The 22,947-nt window shown below is 45.2% G+C and overlaps 1 protein-coding gene across 1 annotated transcript in view; it reads right to left on the bottom strand.

Annotated features, from left to right (window-relative positions):
• Positions 1-5,363: 5,363 nt before the first annotated feature.
• The window catches only part of LOC141048261 (WD repeat-containing protein 73-like), a 32,539-nt gene continuing 14,955 nt past the window's right edge, over positions 5,364-22,947 (bottom strand). Inside the window, exons 5-8 of the mRNA XM_073543690.1 lie at positions 12,872-12,939; positions 12,537-12,698; positions 5,809-6,174; positions 5,364-5,702 (exon numbers count right to left, since the gene is read on the bottom strand). Coding sequence (XP_073399791.1) covers positions 5,446-5,702; positions 5,809-6,174; positions 12,537-12,698; positions 12,872-12,939 — 853 coding nt within the window. The 3' untranslated portion in view covers positions 5,364-5,445. The remainder of the gene's footprint in view (positions 5,703-5,808; positions 6,175-12,536; positions 12,699-12,871; positions 12,940-22,947) is intronic.

Genomic DNA, 22,947 nt, shown 5'->3' on the forward strand with positions numbered 1-22,947 from the left:
GCAGATGAAAATGACGAGTCAATCCCTAGTTTACTGCAAAAAGCTCTCCACAATTTAGAGACAAATTGTACTTCCCTATCAGATACAATGTTCAGTGGGATCCCATGTAACCTTACAATGTGAGAAATAAACACCCTGGAGAGTGTCTCTGCAATAGGTAATCCTGACAAAGGAACAAAATGAGCTTGTTTTCTGAATCGATCAACTACCACCCAAATATCGGTCTTCCCATCAGACAGAAGCAAATCTGTAATGAAATCCATGGACAAATTAGTCCACGGTCTTTCATGAATAGGCAATGGAGCCAATTCTCCATCCGGCCAGCTATGACTGACTTTGGCGCATGCGCAGACTTCACAAGCAGATACAAAATCTTTAATATTATGTATGGATGACCACCAAAAAAGTCTAGCAACGGATTTTCTTGTGGCAGAAACCCCAGGATGGCAACTTAAAGCGGAATCATGAAATTCCTGTAACACCTGCAATCTTAGGTACAGAGGTACACATAATTTGGACGCTGGGGAAGTTGAAGGAGCCAACGACTGGATTTTACGAATCTTATCTTCCAATTCCGGGCTTACCATAGACACCACAATACAGTGAGGAATAATAGCAGATGGCGGTTCTGCAGGAGAAATGGAATCTAGACTACGAGCGTCAGCTTTCACATTCTTCCTTGCCTGAAAGTAATGGAAAAGTGAAACCAAGAGAAAAACAAGGACCATCTGGCTTGTCTAGGAGTTAACCTTTTAGCCGTTCAATGCAAGCTAAATTCTTGTGATCACCATAACTTGATGAACCGCCCCCCTCCAAAAAATGCCTCCATTCCTCAAAGGCCAATTCGACGGCAAACAACTCCTGATTCCCAACATCATAATTTCTCTCCGCCGGTGAAAATTTTTTATAAAGAAAAGCACATGGACGCAGGTTAGTCAGAGTTTTAGGCCCCTGCGATACGACTGCCCTGATTGCACCAGGTGACCAAACCTTGAGATTCACCCCCTTACCTGTAAGGTCAGTAAGTGGTTTAGCAATCTGTGAAAACCCCTTGATAAATTTTCTATAACAGTTGGCGAATCCCAGAAAACGCTGCAAAGCCTTAAGATCACAAGGTTGAACCCAATCAATTATTGTCTGCACCTTTACAGGGTCCATCTTAAACCCTTCTGCTGACAAGATAAACCCCAAGAAAGAGATTTCTGGCATAGATAAAAACACATTTCTCTATTTCTCTGATTTAGCAAACAGAGCGTTCTCCCTCAATCTCTGTAACACAACACGGACATGTACCTGGTGATTGTCCAAGTCTGGCGAGAAAATTAGAATGTCATTGAGGTAAATCAAAGAAAATCTTTCAATGCAATCAGAGACAATATCATTCATGAAATTTTGAAACACAGCAGGTGCCTTAGATAATCCGAAAAGCTTGACATGGTTTTCAAACAGACCCTCAGGCGTTAAAAATGCCGTTTTCACTCATCACCCTTCCGGATCCGTATCACATTGGAAGCCCCTCTAAGATCAAGTTTAGATAACACCCTGACCCACAGAAGCTGATTGTATAGGTCGGGGATGAGTGGAAGTGGGTATTTATAATTGTGATCTTGTTTAGTTCTCAGAAATCAAGGCAAGGATGGAGACCCCATCTTTCTTTTTAACAAAGAAAAATCCAGCAGCTACAGGGGAGGAAGGATGGATATGACCCTTCCGTAAACTTTCGCTAACATATTCTTTCATGGTGGCCCGCTCAGGCCCCGTCAAATTGTAAAGGCGAGCTTTTGACAACTTGGCGCTAGGTATAAGATCAATAGCACAATCGTAGGGACGATAGGGAGATAGTATCTCCGCCTCTTTTTTCGAGAAGACATCTCTGAAGTCCTTCAGGTACCCCAGAAGACCCTCCAGACTAGGAGAGCATATTTCTACATTTTCTAGACATTTCTTGGAACAGTTGGGGCTCCATTTCACAATCTCCTTCAGACACCAATCAATAACTGGATTGTGAATCTGCAACCATGGAAACCCCAGCACCAATCCAGCAGGTAAATTATCTAACACAAATCAGGAGATAGATTCAGTGTATAAACGACCTGGATTCTGTCAGGTTCGTCATATATGAGACCTAAACTGTCAACAAAGGCATCAACAGAAAACTGTTCTGGGGCTTGTGGGGACAAAGAAAATGCCCAGGCCTGAGGACCCCCTCGCAGTAGGGACATGATTATTCCCACCTGCTGGAACTCTTCCCCTGACGACCGGGGACACAGGGTCAAAAATAACTTGCAGCTCTCCCTGAATACCCTAAACTGGTCTTTCTCTCCCAAAAATTTATCAGGGAGGGATATCACAGGTTCAGGATAAACCAACTGTACATCAGAGGATACTGACGTCACAGCCACTGCTGGCAGTGGGGGGCTTTGGGAGGTCTTCATCAAGTTATTTATCTGACTCTGCAACTGATATTACGATGACTAATCCTTCTCTAGATCCTGTGTCATCTGCGTCAAATTCGCCACCTGGTCACAAAGCGTGTGAACAGGATCCACACTGGCGAAAAAAAAAAGTATTGGCCAGACGTAATGTGACGCTAGTCACTTCTTACGGCCAAGCTCTGAGTCGGAGTGGTCAAGGAGTCCAAGGGTGTTCTGACCTTATAGACCCCTCTCCATTACTAAGCTGTGGGCTGGATGTCACCTGACAATACAAAGGTGACATCAACCTCACAAATATGAACCCCACTTGCCACCGCTACAGGGCAAGTGGGAAGAACCTGGTAAAGTGCCACAATTGGCGCATCTTTGGATGTGCCAATTGTGGGTGGGGCGGTTGGGGGCTGCTACTTTTAGATTGGTGAGGACCAAAATCCATGGACCTCACCAGCCTGAGAATACCAGGCCGCAGCTGTCTGCTTTTTCCTTGGCTGGTTAACAAATATAGGGGGACCCCATGCCATTTTTTTTGGAGGGGATCCCACTATTTTTGCTAAACATCCAAGATAAGCAGACTGCTGCACTCTGGTATTATCAGGCTGGTAAGGTTCATGGATATTGGATCCTTACCAGCCTGAAATACCAGTCCCAGTAGTCTGCTTTACTCTGGCTGGTTAACATATATAGGGGGACCCCACACCATTTTTTTAAAATTATTATTAATTTAAAAGGAGGGGACCTCTCTCTGTGCTTTCCTCCACTTCCTGTGTCGTGTACATCCGGCTGTGTCACAAGATTCACCATTATGTAAATTAGTGCACATCCATAGGAAGCTGCGTTCCCGCACTTAATACGCATGTGACGAGGAAGATAATGCTGTTTTACCGCATTTAATGAAAGTGTATGGGTAATTTACACAGCGGAGTCTGAGCGTCTCCACTACATAAATTGACATGCTGTGGTCTGGAAAGACACGCCGCATGTCTGTCCCTGCGGGTGAGCCGTGGGCGTCGGTACGTACATAGTGGACATGAGATTTCTTGAAATCCCATCCACTATGCTGTTACATCTGGATGCTGCAGGTTGCGGATGTATGCAGCGTCAAACACGCAGCATTTACTGACCGTGGGAACATACCCTTATGGAACCAGGGCCTCCATCGTCGTGGGATTATGTGAAGCCTACGACCACTCTAATATTTCGGTCTTGGAGAATTATGTTTTTCTTATTTCACAGTACAAATCTATAAGGGTCTCACGAGAAGGAAATATCTCACAGGAATACACTGTATACACCCAGGCTTCCGTCTCTTTATTTTTCTGTATTCTCTGCAAGCGGAGGTGACATTCTTATACGGGATGTGTCACGAGAAGGTCGCATGAAGGTCGGACAGTGCAGAATGAGCCGAAACAGCAGAAAAGAGAAACAAACAAATCACTGAATGTTACACAACCGCTATTCTGCTGGGCGACCTGATGTCCTACAGACCCGGTCAGCAGCCATATGGATGTCATCGCTGCAGTACTCCGCAAACTGGCCATTTTACTCTGAGAAAGTCAAGATCTATGACGGCAGCCATGTTACAGGTGTGGAACAAAAATACCAGAGTAAGAACGGTATCAACAGTAGAAGATAACAGTTTATTAATTAAAGAAATATGTAAAGTGAATCAACAAAAAAGAGACGTACAGCCCATCAATATTCGGTGACTGCCCATCCCCTCCATCGGTTCTTTTAATTACATGCCCAAAGTCTGGGATTTTGTTGGATTCTATTTGAGTGTATCAGTAGCCAATTATACCAAACTGGTAATGATCATTTCCATATCCAGGTTGAAACACATTAACTGAAACAGAAACAGCTGTGTAGGAGGCTTATCATTTGGTGAGGAACAGCCAAACTCTGCTACAAAAAGGCGAGGTTGTGGAAGACATCACAGGTCATACACCACAGCAAGGCTGAGACCAGCAACGAGACAAGGTAATTATACCGCATCAGCCAGGTGTCTCCCAGGCAGACTGGGGATACACGATGTGCTGGTCAAGATCTGTAGAAGCACCAAAAATGGACGACATTGAGGACTATAGATGCACTGGCGAAGGAAACTCAGAACTGGCAGCAACCAGTGGGACCAGCTACACCTACCTAGAGGAAGCCTGGACCAAAGTCTTTATGGAAAAATTCCAGGAAGTCATGATGAAGGTGACGACCGGTCACCAGATACTGATGATGGAAGTGACGGCCGGTCACCAGATACTAACGATGGAGGTGAAGGGCGGTCACTAGATACTAATGATGGAAGCGAAGGGCAATCACCAGATATTGATGATGGAGGTGACGGGCGGTCACCAGATACTGATGATGGAGGTGACGGACGGTCATCAGATACTGATGATGGAGGTGACGGACGGTCATCAGATACTGATGATGGAGGTGACGGCCGGTCATCAGATACTGATGATGGAGGTGACGGTCGGTCATCAGATACTGATGATGGAGGTGACGGTCGGTCACCAGATACTGATGATGGAGGTGACGGTCGGTCACCAGATATTGATGATGGAGGTGACGGGCGGTCACCAGATACTGATGATGGAGGTGACGGACGGTCATCAGATACTGATGATGGAGGTGACGGCCGGTCATCAGATACTGATGATGGAGGTGACGGCCGGTCATCAGATACTGATGATGGAGGTGACGGTCGGTCACCAGATACTGATGATGGAGGTGACGGCCGGTCACCAGATACTGATGATGGAGGTGACGGCCGGTCACCAGATACTAACTATGGAGGTGAAGGACGGTCACTAGATAATAATGATGGAGGCGAAGGGGGATCACTAGATACTGATGATGGAGGTGATGGGCAATCACTAGATGCTGATGATGGAGGTGGCGGCGGGCGGTCAAAATTCCAAATTCACACCATTTTTATTTATGTAACAAAATTTCTTTTAATTAGCAAAGCTAAAATATTATATACAATAAATATATTAACCCTTCCTTCTCCTTAATTATCACAATTATCATTATCCGCTCCGCATGGGCCGTCCAGCCAGTCCCAGATATGTAATGAGCTGTCATTAGCGGCGGATACCAGCATCCTCTCTTTCCACGGGTGCCAGGAGTGGACGGTGACCCTGGGGACGCTCCCATCCTCACACTGTCCCATAGCGGAGTGACCCCTGTGAATGAACAGTGCATCCACCTCCTTCATGACGGCGTCCCATGGTTCCGTATTGTAAATCTGGACAGTTCCATCAAGGCCTAAGAAAAATAAAGACTCTATGTGATCAACAGATGCCTACCAGTGAGAGCAGGGTATATAGGTGGGTGGTCACTCCTCTTATGCCACCCATAACAAACATTTTACCTGAGATGGAGATGCAATCTTCCAGTCGAGGGGCCCAGCAGATACACATTAGATCCTCGGGGGTGGGACCATTGGATGACTTGACTTTGCCACATTTCAGTGGAGCCCCCATATCACGAGTATCTGTGATGGTGATGTGGCCTTCAGAAGACAGACTTGCAATCTTGGTACTGGTGTCTTGGCTGTCTGTCTGTACAGTGGCAACCCATCGTCTATCCCCAGACATACTGGGGGCCACGTTTCCCTCACTGGCGATCCCCGGTTGCCGGATGTCAGCAATTATCTGCCGGCCGTTCAGACAGCACAAGTGGACGGTACTAGAATCCAGAAAGGAAAGTGATCCGATCGCCTCGTTGCTAGATACACCTAGGGAAAGGAAAGAAGCTCATTTGCAGCTCAGACAGTGGGTGAAATAAGTATTGAACGCGTCACCATGTTCCTACGGAAAATCTATTTCTAAAGGTGCTATTGACGTGAAATTCTCATCAGATATCGGTAACAATCCGTCCAATCCACACAGGCAAAGAAATCACCATAGAAGTCCATAAACATTGTTTAATAATGAGAAATGACAGAGGGAAAGACTAATGAACACATTTACTGAAAATTATTTAGTACTTTGTACAAAAGCCTTTGTTGATGATGAAGCTTCAAGATGGCTCGTGTGGAGAAACTAGTCGCAGACATTGCTCAGGTGTGGTTTTGGCTCATTGCTAAAAAAAGAAAAATAAAGCACGTTCAAGCGATTAAGGTTTGCTCAAAAATATTTAGACAAATCTGTGAAATACTGGGAGAATATAGTATGGTCAGATGAGGTCAAAATTAAACTCTTTGGATGCCATAATACACACATGGAGGCCAAAAGGTACTGCATATCACCCCAACATCACCATACCAACAGTAAAATTTGGAGGTGGAAACATCATGGTGTGGGGCTGTTTTTCAGCATACGGAACTGGCGAACTTCATATAACTGAAGGAAGGATGAAAGGACAAATGCATTGAGATATTCTTGATAACGAAGATGGGCATTTCAGCAAGAAATTGATCCCAAACACACAGCCAAGGAAACTCTAAATTGGTTTCAGAGACAATAAAGCTGCTAGAGTGACCAAGCCGATCACCGCACCTGAATCCAAAAGAAAATGTATTGAAGGAACTAAAGCTCAGAGTTCAGAGAAAAAGCCCTGTTACGAACTGGTCACCGAGGAGGATAGCCGGGGAATAGGCTAGGCCAGCAGGAAACCAGAAAGGTTGGTAACTTAGCGGATTGCAGACCCCTAATCCTAACACAACTAGCAGTAGCTATGGGGCGTACCTACGATGCCCTAGACGCCTCGGCACAGCCGGAGAGTTAACTAAGCCTAAAGCAAGAAAGGGGAAAGCTAAACTGCCCTGGAGTAGAACCCCAAAGGAATAGATAGCCCCCAAACATATATTGCCGGTGAGAAGCACAAACACAGGCAGAAAATAGACTGAGCAAATGATGGGGCCCAAACTGTCTAGATAGTATCTTTCCTGTCCTATTCTATCTGCAATCACGCAAAAACCCTAAAAAATCCAACACGTCTGATGTACAAAAAAACACTGAGGTCTCACGACCTCTCCCCCACTAGATCAGCATTCTGGTGTGAACTGGAAGCAAAGCAAAAGAGACTAATATAACAGGGGATTAGCAATACTGAACAAACTGACACAAGCTGTAACATATGGAGCGGGGTGCAGCACTGCCCCAGCAGGGAACACGCTGAACCCACACAGCAAAGCAGAAAGCAGAGAAAGGCAAAAATCAGATCAGATGCAAAGGATTCAGCAAATGAACAACTTATCTGAAAAATGCAGGATCAGGCAGGAGACAAGCAGACCTCAAAATGCACAGGAAGAAAACCAATCACCAGCAACAACTGAGAGAAGCTTGCTCACTTAAATCCACCCAGTCAGTGACCCCTGACCTCCACTCATCCTCTTCAGGTGATAGATCTCTGTCAACCCGGCCAGCTCCACTACCCGCAGCAACCAACAGAGGGAGCTCAACCTCAGGAGTCAGGTCCAGAGCGTTCACAATATAATCAAACCACTGTGTTGGGGGTGTTGGGGGGAAGGGTGGGATGGATGGTGATACAGTTGTTTTTCACTTGTTTATTATAACGAAAATGTGAATAAAAACTATCCGATTAAAAAAAACCACTGTGTTGGACACTTGTTATTAGAAAAAAACGGGACGGCTTAATCTATAAAGAAGCCTTTATTTTAATCAGTTGGCAATAGAAAACAATGTGCAAGAAAAAAAGAAAAGTGCCTATATGGCACACCAATTCATTAAAATCAATTTGTAAATGTACATGGGACCTGTCAAATCCTTTGCATAAGTATTTAAATAAGTTCTAATATAATGTATTATATATATGCAATATATGTCATAGCTACTATACCGCAAAAATAAAAAATATTTTATAGTGAAATTGTAAACCGTGCAAAGAATAATTTAATATATGTGAATAAATAATTACAAATATATTCAATACGTTGTGAAAAGTGCCACGTATTTTAGATAAAACAAAATCATACAGATATACCTCCACTGAACATCAATGTGTAACTCCACTGTGGAATGCGATAGTAAGCCAATTGCACAGAAACAATATATAAATATATTACATACCAGCGGTATAGTTACAGCCCCGTGTGGTGGTGCCAGGCACTCCCCGACGCGCGTTTCGTAACTAGCGTCCTTCGTCAGGGGGGTGACATACTTCCGAAATGTCCCGGTTTAAATAGGGATACATCAGGTAAAAGATAATGAACGGACACCAACCGGCACATGTGCAGCGGGGGCAACCCGGAAATCCATGAACAGCGCAGCGTCATGTGATCTGACGCGTCAGTGAGAAAACACATAGAGACGCCCACTGCCATGGCTCCCGGAGCACATACCGCGCATGTCCGATCATGATGTAAGCCACTGCAATTACTAAATGAACGTAAACATAAACAGTGTTCACACCCACAACCTGGCCGCATTAATATGGGACTAAAAAGACAAATTAAAGCATATAATCTGCACGTGAACGATAAAACTATAACAATATCATGTGTTGGGTGACACAAATAAGTGAGATCAGGAAATCAAAAGTGAAAATTTATTATAATAGAATAATTTACAGTGATTAATACAACAAAAGTGAAAATAGGTGTGTGTAAAGGGAGTGCAAAGAAAATTATATATATATATATATATATATATATATATATATATATAATCACAATGATAATGATATAATATAATAATCAAATATACCTAATAAATCACATTTAATTAGCATAATATATATATTAGAACTGACATCTCAATCCAAATCTATACATGAATACCATTATCATGTAGATACATATAAATCCAAAACTCATAATACATAATAAAAACAAAGGGAATCTATAAAGTCAAAAATAAAAATAAAATATAAACAATAAATATAAAATTAAAAAATAATAAAAAATTATAATAATTATTTAAAAAGTAATAAAATAATATAAAAAATGAATAAAAAAATAAAAAAAAATAATATATATAATAAATACTAATATATATCTCTCATGGATTGACAGGGATGTAATCCACATGTTTAGATTTCCCAAAATTAATTCACAATTGATATTTAAATGACATATATAATAGTCCATCATGTCAATACTCAAAGCACTTTTATTGTACAAATTCTTCATAATCCTTTCTTATTAATCCTTCATGTTTAGAAAAATCTTCAAAAAAGACCAAATTGCTTCCTGGACACAATCTTTCAACATAAATGCTATAATAGAAATTAAAAAATTAAAAGTACCTAAAAAATGCACAAAAATTTTTTTTTATTAAAAATTTTTATATAAAAAAAAAAATCTTTCTTCTATCAAAAGAATTTTTTCACATGAAAAAAATCTTTTGATAAACACCGGTTATAAAAATGGGACAAAGGATATATTTTCATTGAGACCAAATGGAGACACAGTATTTAGTGTCCAAATCCACTTGGTCTCGAGTCTAGCCAAGGATGTGCTGATATTACCTCCTCTTATAGTAGATTTAATCTTATCAATCCCTCTTAAGAGTTTTGGATTTATATGTATCTACATGATAATGGCATTGATGTATAGATTTGGATTGAGAGGTCAGTTCTAATATATACATTATGCTAATAAAATGTGATTAGGTATATTTTATTATATTATATCATTATGATTATCTATATATATATAATTTTCTTTGCACTCCCTTTACACACATACACCTATTTTCACTTTTGCTGTATTAATCACTGTAAATTATTCTATTATAATAAATTTTCACTTTTGATTTCCTGATCTCACTTATTTGTGTCACCTCACACATGATATTGTTATAGTTTTATCGTTCATGTGCACATCATATGCTTTAATTTGTCTTTTTGGTCTCATATTAATGCGGCCAGGTTGTGGGTGTGAACACTGTTTATGTGTACGTTCACTTAGTAATTGCAGTGGCTTACATCATGATCGGACATGCGCGCATGCGCGGTATGTGCTCCGGGAGCCATGGCAGTGGGCATCTCTATGTGTTTGACGTGCAGGGTTTTCTTACTGACGCGTCAGATCACATGACACCGCACTGTTCATGGATTTCTGGGTTGCCCCCCCTGCGCATGCGCTGGTTGGTGTCCATTCATTATCTTTCACCTGATGTATCCCTGTTTAAACCGGGTCATTTCGGAAGTATGTCACCCCCCTGACGAAGGACGCTAGTTCCGAAACACGCGCCGGAGAGTGCCTGGCACCACCACACGGGGCTGTCACTATACCGCTGGTATGTAATATATTTATATATTGTGTCTGTGCAATTGGCTTACTATCACATTCCACAGTAGAGTTACACATTTATGTTCAGTGGAGGTATATCTGTATGATTTTGTTTTGTATAAAACTAGCTGAAGAGCCCGGGCATAGTAACTAACTGTGGTTAGTTATAACAAATTATAATTATCCTCCATCCTATAGTCCCATGCCAATATACCCATCATACATATACACCCTCCCATAAGCTCGTGCCCATATACCCATCATACATATCCTCCATCCCATAGTCGGGTGCCCATATACCCATCATACATATACTCCATCCCATAGTAGAGTGCCCATATACCCATCACACATCCTCCATCCCAGTCCCGTGCCCATATACCCATCATACATATCCTCCATCCCATAGTCCCGTGCCCATATACCCGTCATACATATCCTCCATCCCATAGTCCAGTGCCCATATACCCATCACACATCCTCCATCCCATAGTCAACCATTATGACATCAAAATGAGCGGCGGGGCTTGCAACCTATGATGAATCAGCATCGCCATGGCAACCATTATGACATCATGAGGGGCGGGGCTTAATGCGCACACACTTTTTCCCCATTATGTAGATAGGGGCAAAATTGTTTGGTGAATTGGAACGCGCAGGGTTAAAATTTCGCCTCACAACATAGCTTAGGACGCTCTCGGGGTCCAGACGTGTGACTGTGCCAAATTTTGCGGCTGTAGCTGCGACGGTGCGGATGCCTATCCCGGACATACACACATACATACACTTGAGCTTTATATATTAGATACGTGGCACTTTTCACAACGTATTGAATATATTTGTAATTATTTATTCACATATATTAAATTATTCTTTGCACTGTTTACAATTTCACTATAAAATATTTATTTTTATTATTATTTTTGCGGTATAGTAGCTATGACATATATTGCATATATATAATACATTATATTAGAAATTATTTAAATACTTATGCAAAGGACTTGACAGGTCCCATGTACATTTACAAATTGATTTTAATGAATTGGTGTGCCATATAGGCACCTTTCTTTTTTTCTTGCACATTGTTTTCTATTGCCAACTGATTGAAATAAAGGCTCCTTTATAGATTAAGCCATCCCAGTTTTTCCTAATAACAAATGTCCAACACAGTGGTTTGTCTATATTGTTAACCGAATGGTATGTCATTCATTTAGGGTGACACATCTGTATTACACTTTAAAGCTTAGATCTGGTGCACTATTTTAATTGGATTTTATTGTGTATTTATATAAATATTTGTGCACTATTAATTTAATTTTTCTTCAGTTGTGTCCGATCGTTACTAATATACCAGAGTGTTCACAACAGAGCCCAAAGGACCTTCAGGATGTGAAGAGTGTTTGTGTGAAAGAATGGGACAAAATCACAGCTGAGCAATGCCTGCATCTAGTTTCTCCTTACAAGAGGCATCTTGAAGCTTCATTATCGACAAAGGTTTTTGTAAGAAGCATTAATTACATTTTAGTAAACGTGTTTCCCTGTGTCATTTCTCATTATTATGGACATCTATGGTGATTTCTTTGCCTGTGTGGATTGGATGGATTGTTACCGACATCTGGAAGAATCTCATGTTAACAGCACCTTTAGAAATAGATTTATTTAGAAAATTGGTGACGAGTTCAATACTTATTTCAGCCACTTCAGACACAACTAAAACTGTGCTTGCATTTTTGGCATCGCAACAGTTCTGCGCAGTGGCCAAGATTGAAGAGAAAACAAGCAGCATTATGAATGCAGCTCTGGGGTTTGTGGTAAGAGCAGTGCTCATACCAAGGACTACATCACCTACAATGCAGCACAGCACCCCTCCATGTATAAGGCTACGCCCCGCCACTCACCTAATGTGTAGAGGCGCCCGGCTGTCTCAATCTCTGTGACGTTGACGCCATTGACATGAGATCCGTGAACCACACAGGGCGATGCGGCGCTCGACACGGCAATCTTCGTCCATGTTTCTTGGCTGATAGCGGACAGAATGGACGTCGTCGGCTGAATGACATCTGTAGAGCAAGTAACAGAATGTAAAGGCAGAAAGCAGCAGCTACCAGAGAATAATAGCTGTACACAATGATATATTATAGGGAATTTATCTCATAGAAAGGAAAACATCGGACATCACAAAAAAGAAGATCAGGAGCTAAGAAAAGACATGACACGGGAAGATGACTACCACCTTTATCTTCAGCTCCGATCTGCCAGATCTGAACGTGGGACGGAGACGGAGAAGTGGTCGCAAGGAGCCTGAAAGAAGGAACACCGGAAGAGGTCACCTGCACAGATATACACAGAGCCTTGAAAAAGTATTCATACCGCGTGATCTTTTACACATTTTTTCACATTACACCCAAAAACTTAAATTTATTTTATTCGGATTTTCTTTGACACCAACACAAAGTAACAAGTATTTGTGATGTGTACAGGAAATTATACAGCGTTTTCTAAATATATTAAAAATATAAATCTCAGCATTGCGCCGTAGATTTGTAGTCAGCCCTCTAATAAAATCTTGAGTGACCAATCACCTCCAGAAGTCACATAATTCGTACATTGCGTCCACCTGGGTGTGATTTCTTCTCAGTATAACTACCGCTATTCTGTGAAGGCCTCAGAGGTTTGAGAACATTATGGATCAAACAGCATCACGCAAACCAAGGAGCCCACCAGACAGGTCAGGGAAAACAGTAAAGCTGGGTTAGGTTATAAAGAAAAATAGTCCAAGCTCTGAACATGTTGCAGAGCGCTGTTTAATCCATCATCCAAAAATTGAAGGCGTATAGCACAACTGCAAACCTACCAAGACATGGCCGTCCACCAACTGACCTGACATCCCAAGCAAGGAGAGCACTGAATACAAAAGCAGCCAAGAGGTCCATGGTCACTGGAGGAGCAGCAGAGATCCATAGCTCAGGTGGGATTAATCTGTCCACAGGAAAATTATTTTAGTTGTATATTCCACAAATCTGGCCTTTATGGAAGAGCGGCAAGACAAAGCCATTTTTTAAAGCCTGAAGAAGTCCTGTTTCTAGTAAGTCATGTAGAGGACACCGTGAGCATGAGGAAGAAGGTTCTCTGGTCAGAAGGGACCAAAGGAGAACTTTATGGTCTAAATGCAAAACACTATGTGTGGTGGAACACTAACACTGCACAACACCATGAAAACACCCTGATGGCAGCATGATGCTGTGGGGAGGCTTTTCTTCAGCAGGGGCAGGGAAGCTGGTCAAAGGTGATGGGGAAAATGGATGGAGCTAAATGCAGGACAATTCTGGAGGAAAAAAACTGTTAGAAGCTGCAGAAGACTTTAGACTGGGGCGTAGGTTCCAGCAGGACAGCGACCCTAACCAACCTGCCAGAGCCACAATGGAGGGTTAGATCAGAGCATATTACTGTGTGCGACCTGCGCTGTCACCGTCCAGACTGCAGAGAAAGTTGAGAGAGACAGACCCCCAAAAGACTGCAGAGAAAGGTGGGAGAGACAGACCCCAAAAGACTGCAGAGAAAGGTGGGAGAGACAGACCCCAAAAGACTGCAGAGAAAGGTGGGAGAGACAGACCCCAAAAGACTGCAGAGAAAGGTGGGAGACAGACCTCAAAAGACTGCAGAGAAAGGTGGGAGAGACAGACCCCAAAAGACTGCAGAGAAAGGTGGGAGAGACAGACCCCAAAAGACTGCAGAGAAAGGTGGGAGACAGACCTCAAAAGACTGCAGAGAAAGGTGGGAGAGACAGACCCCAAAAGACTGCAGAGAAAGGTGGGAGAGACAGACCCCAAAAGACTGCAGAGAAAGGTGGGAGAGACAGACCCCAAAAGACTGCAGAGAAAGGTGGGAGAGACAGACCCCAAAAGACTGCAGAGAAAGGTGGGAGAGACAGACCCCAAAAGACTGCAGAGAAAGGTGGGAGAGACAGACCCCAAAAGACTGCAGAGAAAGGTGGGAGAGACAGACCCCAAAAGACTGTAGAGAAAGGTGGGAGAGACAGACCCCAAAAGACTGCAGAGAAAGCTGGAGAGACAGACCCCAAAAGACTGCAGAGAAAGCTGGAGAGACAGACCCCAAAAGACTGCAGAGAAAGGTGGGAGAGACAGACCCCAAAAGACTGCAGAGAAAGGTGGAGAGACAGACCCAAAAGACTGCAGAGAAAGGTGGGAGAGACAGACCCCAAAAGACTGCAGAGAACGGTGGTCCTACAAAGTACTGACTCGGGGCTGAATACAAATGCACGGCACAATGTTTAGATTTCTATTTGTTATCATTCCTTTTACATCACAGATACTTGTCACTTTGTGTTGGTGTCACAGAGAATCCCAATAACTTACATTTAGGTTTGTGGAGGAAAAAAATGTGGAAAAGTTCACGGGGGATAAAGACTTTTTCAAAGCAAATTAACTACTACATTTATGCCCCTATTAGGACACATTGGAGTGAATTAGTCGTTGGTAGCTACAATGTAATTATTCCTCTTCTCCGCTCACTGGTGTCAGAAACCAGAGGACCTCAGTATACAGACAGCAGCGAGAGGGAAACCAGGACCGATCATAACAGGAAGGGCCGAGCGGGAAATTACTGCTGGATCCTGTGCAGATCAGATACTGGGAGAGTTCGGGCCGCACCACAGAGCAGAGGGCACAAGCAGCAGTGTCACCCCCCGAGCACCGACACCTGCGCACCCAGAGCAGAGCACAGCACTGCAGCTCCGTATACAAAGAGCAGAACTCCCATCATCCATACACAGACACCGTGAGAAAGCTCCACTGATAATGTATGCACACAGTGACTGCACCAGCAGAATAGTGAGTGCAGCGCTGGAGTATAATACAGGATGTAACTCAGGGTCAGTAATGTAATGTATGTACACAGTGACTGCACCAGCAGAATAGTGAATGCAGCTGTGGAGTATAATACAGGATGTAACAGGATATTTTCTGGGACTTTGTGGATAAGTTTTTGATCATTTATCTGGATGATATTTTGATCTTTTCCAGTGATTGGGATTCTCATGTGGAACATGTCCGGACTGTGTTCCGGATTTTGAGGGAAAATTCCCTGTATGTTAAGAGATCGAAGTGCCTCTTTGGTGTACAGAAGATTTCATTTTTGGGATTTATTTTGTCCCCGTCTGCTATTGAAATGGACCCGGCCAAGATACAGGCCATTAATGATTGGGTTCAGCCCACTTCTTTGAAGGCTCTCCAGAAGTTTTTGGGTTTTGCTAATTTCTACCGTAAATTTATAAATAATTTTTCTGGTATTGTTAAACCACTGACTGATTTGACCAAAAAAGGCGCTGATGTGGTGAATTGGTCTCCAGAGGCAGTCTCGGCATTTCAGGAGCTTAAGCGGAGATTCACTTCTGCTCCGGTTCTACGGCAACCTGATGTTTCACTCCCATTTCAGGTGGAGGTAGATGCTTCTGAGATTGGTGCAGGAGCCGTTTTGTCCCAAAGAGATCCAGTGACTTCTAAGATGAATCCCTGTGCCTTCTTTTCTCGAAAATTCTCCCCATCTGAACGTAACTATGACGTGGGGAATCGAGAATTGTTGGCCATGAAATGGGCATTTGAAGAGTGGAGACATTGGTTGGAGGGAGCTAGACATCAAGTTTTGGTCCTCACCGACCACAAGAATTTGATTTATCTTGAATCAGCCAGACACTTGAATCCTAGACAGGCTAGGTGGGCCTTGCTTTTCACGCGTTTTAATTTTGTGGTCTCTTTTCTTCCGGGCACTAAGAATGTTAAGGCAGATGCCCTTTCTAGGACTTTCTTTGTGGATTCTCATGATGTGACCTAGCCTATTACCATTCCACCATCTCTCCTAATTTGAGATGTACTCTGGAGGAATTTCAGGAGGATAAACCTGAACGATGCCCTGTGGGAAAATTGTATGCCCCTGACCAGTGGAGGAAAATAGTAATGTCTGAAATTCATTGCTCCGCGTTGGCTGGTCATCCAGGTATCTTTGGTACCAGATATTTGGTGAGTCCGTCTTTTTGGTGGCCTGTCTTATCTCGTGATGTCAGGAATCTTGTGCAGTCCTGTGGGTCTTGTTCTCGGTCCAAGCCCTGTTCTCGTGCTAGTGGCTTGTTGATGCCCCTGCTGGTGCCCAAGAGGCCATGGACCCATATCTCAATGGATTTTATCTCTGATCTCCCTGTCTCTCAGAGAATGACTGTTATTGCAGTGATCTGTGATAGATTTTCTAAGATGGTCCATCTTGTACCACTCCCAAAGTTGCCATCTTCTTCTGGGTTGGTGCCCTTGTTTTTACAAGTGGTTCGTTTGCATGGGATTCCTGAGAACATTTTGTCAGATAGAGGGGTCCAGTTTGTTTCCAGATTTTGGAGAGCTTTTTGTTCCAAACTGGGAATTCAGTTGTCTTTCTCCTCTGCATTTCATCCTCAGACCAATAGGCAGACAGAGAACAAACCAGACTTTGGAGTCCTATTTGAAATGTTTCATATCTGCTGATCAGGATGATTGGGTCTCATTTTTGACCTTGGCCGAATTCGCGCTAAACAATAGGGCTAGTTCTGCCACTTTGAGGTCTCCTTTCTTTTGTAACTTTGGGTTTCATCCACGATTTTCTTCGGGGCAGGTGGAAGCTTCTGCCTGCCCAGGTGTGGATTCTGTGGTAGAGAGAATGCAGCAGATTTGGGACCAAGTAGTGGATAAGTTGTCCCACTCTCATGAAAAGGCCTAACAGTTTTCCAACCAGCATAGGACCATTGGTCCCCCGGTTTAAAGTGGGTGATATGGTTTGGTTGTCCTCAAAAAATATTCCCATGAAGGTTGCATCTCCAAAATTCAAGCCAAGGTTTATTGGACCTTATAAGATTTTGGAAATCCTTAACCTAACCCCGTTTCTTTCCATTTGGCTCTTCCAGTTACATTTAAGATTCATAACGTTTTTCATAAATCTTTGTTGAAAAGGTTTGTGGAGCCAGTAGTTCCCATGACGGCGCCCCCTGACCCAGGCTATGCAGCAGCAACAGGAGGCCATGCGGCAGCAGCAACAGGAGGCCATGCGGCAGCAGCAACAGGAGGCCATGCGACAGCAGGCTATGCAGCAGCAGGCTATGCAGCAGCAGGAAACCAATCAGCTGTTGATACAGCATATCACGACAGCGCAGACAAAAGGAGCTGACCGGGGAATCCATGAGGTCTGGAAAGCGGTTCGTATAGCGATTCCCAAGATGGAGAAATCGGATGATGTGGAGGCGTACCTGGAGATGTCCAAGGAGTCGCTGAGAGAGAGAAGCTACCCCGGGACCATTGGGCGGATGTCCTCGCTCCGTTTCTGACCCCAGGACCTTTGAAGGCGTTTCAGGACCTAACCCCAGAGCAAATGGCGGACTACACGGTCGTCAAGGGTGAGATACAGGCAGGTCTTGGGGTAAATGTGTTAGTGCGGGCCCAGCGGGTACACCAGTGGGAGTTTAACCCCTCCAAGCCGGCCCGGTCCCAGTATTACGACCTGTTGCACCTGTTACAAAAGTGGTTGCAGCCTGAGGTGTTGTCCCCCACGGCCATGCTGGACCGCATAGTGACTGATAAATTTTGGAGGGCTTTGCCCCACTGCCTCCAGACATGGGTCGGACAGGCATCCCCTACTAATGCCATGCAGATGATAGACCTCATAGAAAGGTATGGGGCTACCAAAGAGCTACAGGGAGAGACCCCCCGGAAGGTAACAGGAAGGTTCCCTAAGTCCCCACCCCTGGTTCGGCGAGCGGAGCCCAGGAGGGCCGCTCAGGACTTATCTGGGGAAGGAGCCCCATAATCTGCTGGCAGTGACAGGAACCAGGTCATAGGAGAGCTGACTGTCCCCACCTGACTGAGCCCATGGACACAAATTTTGGGTACCGCCAGTCCCACTATGCAGAACCGATGTGTGCAATGGGTACCCCGAAAGGTCCCAATATGGAACATTTATGTCGGGTTGAAGTAGAGAGCACCCCGGCTGCGGTGCTATTGGACTCAGGGAGTCTTGTAACCCTGGTACGAGCCAGCTGGATACACACCGAGTATACGGGTCGGAAAATTGGGGTGTTGTGTATACATGGAGACTTAAAAGACTATCCCACCGCACTAGTGGTAATCAGCACGCCAGCGGGGAGGCGGTGCCACGAGGTGGGGGTTGTGACTAATTTACATTATGAAGTGATAATTGGAAGAGACTTTCCGTTGTTTTCTGTGCTGTGGCCGTCTGTTGTCCCACCCACTGAGCAACTGCCGACACCAGAGGCAACCAGGTTACATTCTCCAGAAGTGGGGCATGAACCTGGTGGCCCGGAGGAAGAAGTGCTGGCTGTAGGAATAACCTTCCCTTCAGTGGAGGAGGGGGAGAATTCTCCCAGGGAAGTACTGGCTGGAGAGGTGGAAGACTTGCCGCCGGGACCTGAGTTGTCAGACTTGAATGTATCAGGTGACAATTTTGGTACAGCGCAACTCCGAGACCTTACTTTAGCCCGGGCCAGAGAAAATGTACTGTTTGTCAATGGGGAACCCCAACAACCTGGGGCAGATACAGTGTTACCATGCTTTGAGCTGAACCAGGATTTGTTGTACCGAGTGGAGAAAATACGGGGGGAAAAGGTAGAACGATTACTGGTACCTCAGACGTATCGGGGGCTGGTAATGGATTTAGCGCATGCGCATGTACTTGGGGGGCATTTGGGCCAAAAGAAAACCCTAGACCGAATTCTGCAGCGATTTTACTGGCCAGGGGTCCATGAAGAAGTTAAACAGTACTGTAGCTCCTGTCCAGTGTGCCAGGTAACCAGTCCCCAGCCTCACTTTCGGAGCCCTTTGGTGCCTTTGCCAATTATAGAGGTGCCCTTCGAGAGAGTGGCCATGGACCTGGTGGGGCCTCTCAATAAGTCGGCAAGGGGATATCTGATATCCTGAGGCCATTCCTCTGCACCACACATCAGCTAAGCTTATAGCAAAGGAACTCATGGGTATGTTTTCACGGGTGGGAATTCCGCAAGAGATTTTAACAGACCAGGGAACCCCCTTTATGTCAAAAATTATGAAGGAAGTCTGCCGGTTGTTAAATGTTAAACAGTTGCGCACATCGGTCTATCATCCCCAAACAGATGGTCTGGTAGAAAGGTTCAATTAGGCCGGTTTCACATTAGCGCTTTTTCAGCGCACGCACGGCCGGGGGTAGCTCCGCCCCCGAGCCGGCTCTCTGCCCGGCGTGCCCGCCCCTTGCTAGTAGCGCCGCCTACTAGCGGACAGCGGCGCCTGCGATCGGCGCACCCTATCTTTAGCATAGGGTGCGTAGATCGTGCGCAGGCCGTGCGCTAGTTGCGCTTTGACCTGTGCTGCGCACTTTTGACGGTGCGCCGTGCGCGCCAAAATCCGAAAAGTTTGATTTTGGCGCGCACGGCGCACCGTCAAAAGTGCGCAGCGCAGGTCAAAGCGCAACTAGCGCACGGCCTGCGCACGATCTGCGCACCCTATGCTAAAGATAGGGTGCGCCGATCGCAGGCGCCGCTGTCCGCTAGTAGGCGGCGCTACAAGCAAGGGGCGGGCACGCCGGGCAGAGAGCCGGCTCGGGGGCGGAGCTACCCCCGGCCGTGCGTGCGCTGAAAAAGCGCTAATGTGAAACCGGCCTAAGACGCTGAAGAGCATGTTAAAAAAGGCAGTTCCCAAAGCTGGGAAGGACTGGGATCTCTTATTGCCATATTTGTTGTTTGCATTACGGGAGGTGCCTCAGGCATCTACGGGGTTCTCGCCCTTTGAACTATTGTACAGCAGACATCCACGGGGCTTACTCGATATAGCCAAAGAGGCCTGGGAGAAACAACCTACCCCCCACAAAAGTGTGATAGAACATGTTGCAAAAATGTAAGAGAGAATGGAGACAGTCCTACCCTTGGTCCGGGAACATATGGAGGCAGCACAACGGTCACAGAGTCAGGTCTATAACCGGGAGGCTCGGGTAAGAACCTTTAGCCCTGGGGATCGGGTGTTGGTGCTTGTGCCTACCGTAGATAGCAAATTTCTCGCAAGGTGGCAGGGACCCTACGAGATCATGGAGAAGGTGAGGCCAGTAGACTACAAGGTACACCAGCCAGGACGGAGAAAGCCAGAACAGGTTTACCATAATAATTTGCTTAAACCCTGGAAAGATAGAGAGCACCTTGGTGAGGATAGTCCGCTGCCAGCGTTTCAGATGGAAAAGGCTCCGCTACCTCGGGGCGAGGCAGAAGCCCAACCCGCTGTCAAAATTGCAGATACTTTGTCTCCTAGGCAGGTTCAGGAGGTCCGGGAGTTCATTAGCCGAAATACAGATGTTTTTTCGGAGCTCCCTGGACGCACCTCCCTAATCCAACATGACATTGTCACAGAGCCACAGGCCAAGGTCCGACTAAAGCCTTATCGGGTGCCTGAAGCCCGGCGACAAACCATCTCGGAAGAAGTAAAAGCTATGCTACAGTTAGGGGTCATAGAAGAGTCTCAAAGTGAGTGGGCCAGCCCAATAGTCCTAATACCCAAGCCTGATGGGTCTCTAAGATTCTGTAATGATTTTAGAAAACTCAATGACATATTCAAAATTTGACGCCTACCCCATGCCCCGCGTTGACGAGTTGATAGAGCGTTTGGGCAAGCACGGTATTTTACAACGCTGGACCTCACAAAAGGGTATTGGCAAGTCCCCCTAACAGAGGCGGCGAAGGAAAAAACGGCTTTTGTAAGACCTGAGGGGCTGTTCCAGTATAAGGTGTTACCCTTTGGGTTGCATGGCGCACCAGCAACGTTCCAGCGGTTAATGGATATTGTGCTCCATCCCCATCGCCGCTATGCCTCAGCCTATCTAGACGATATCATTGTGTACAGCACCGACTGGGAAAGCTACTTCGCAAAAGTACAGGCAGTGATAGACTCTCTGCGACAAGCAGGGCTAACTGCCAACCCAAAGAAGTGTTCCATAGGTTTGGAAGAAGCTCGGTACTTGGGTTATGTCACTGTGAGAGGAGCTCTCAAGCCCCAAGTAAACAAAGTAGAGGCAATCCAGAACTGGCCCCGTCCCCTCACAACAAAACAGGTAAAAGCTTTTTTAGCTTTGGTGGGATATTATAGGCGGTTCATTCCCAACTTTGCAACCCAGTCCGCGCCTTTAACAGATTGCTTAAAAGGGAAAAAATCTGTGATGGTTGACTGGAATCATCAGTTAGAGGAGGCCTTTACAAAGTTAAAATGGGCACTGTGTGGTACACCAGTCCTGATCACTCCAAATTTCAAAAAAGAGTTTGTTGTGCAGACTGATGCCTCTGAGGTAGGGCTCGGTGCCGTGCTGTCTCTGGAAGTTAACGGGGAAGAGCATCCCGTTAGTTTCCTAAGCCGGAAGCTTACCCCAGCTGAAACCCGATACAGTATTGTGGAGAGAGTGCCTTGCCATCAAGTGGGCACTGGAGTCAATGCACTACTATTTGCTGAGGAGAACATTTCGGTTGGTGACAGATCACTCCCCTCTTACGTGGATGAGTCAAGTTAAGGAGAGGAATGCCCGAGTCACCAGGTGGTTCTTGTCCCTGCAAAATTTTAAGTTTTCAGTGGAACATCGCGCAGGCAGACTACAGGGGAATGCAGATGCCCTGTCCAGAGTTTACTGTATGTCATGTGTCCACCCCCTTAGGGTTGAACATAGGGGGGAGGTATGTGGTACAGTAAAGGGTGTTTTACTGGATGGGAGATATGTTTCTCCCAGCAGATTAATGTTTGGCCGGGTTTATTCCTAAAGACAGGACCTGCGATGATGTCAGGGTCACGTGATCAGCCCATGTGATGTCTATCTCACTGGTGGGAGGGGTTGGGCCCTATGTAATGGAGGTTGGTAATTGCCACAATGAGAGTGTGCTTCTGGAAGCTACAGGAACTTGGCTGGACTCAGCCTGAAACTTGAATACAGGATCCCCGTGCTGCAGGACTATAGCAGCAAGACTCGGAAGAACCCCGGGAATGGCACCTGGCGGATGCCGCAGGATCTGGCAGCCGCTTAGTTAAGCCCGTCCTGTGAAAGGGGTGAGTCTGGGACCAGTGGTTCTCCAAGTTGGAGTCTGTTTGGTTTTTCCTTATGTTCTGTTAACCTGCTGGTTACTAAGTGACATTAAACCACTGTAACTGGACTTTATGCCTGTGTGTTGCCATGTTACTGCCGCCCTGCCATTACCAACCAGAGCGAATCCCTACACCCTGTACTGGTTAAGGGAATTTGGAGTATGAGGTAGAGAAGATATTG

Source organism: Dendrobates tinctorius, unplaced genomic scaffold (assembly GCF_039654945.1).
Source record: "Dendrobates tinctorius isolate UK_male_01 unplaced genomic scaffold, ASM3965494v1 ptg000134l, whole genome shotgun sequence".
NCBI classification, from domain to species: Eukaryota; Metazoa; Chordata; class Amphibia; order Anura; family Dendrobatidae; genus Dendrobates; species Dendrobates tinctorius.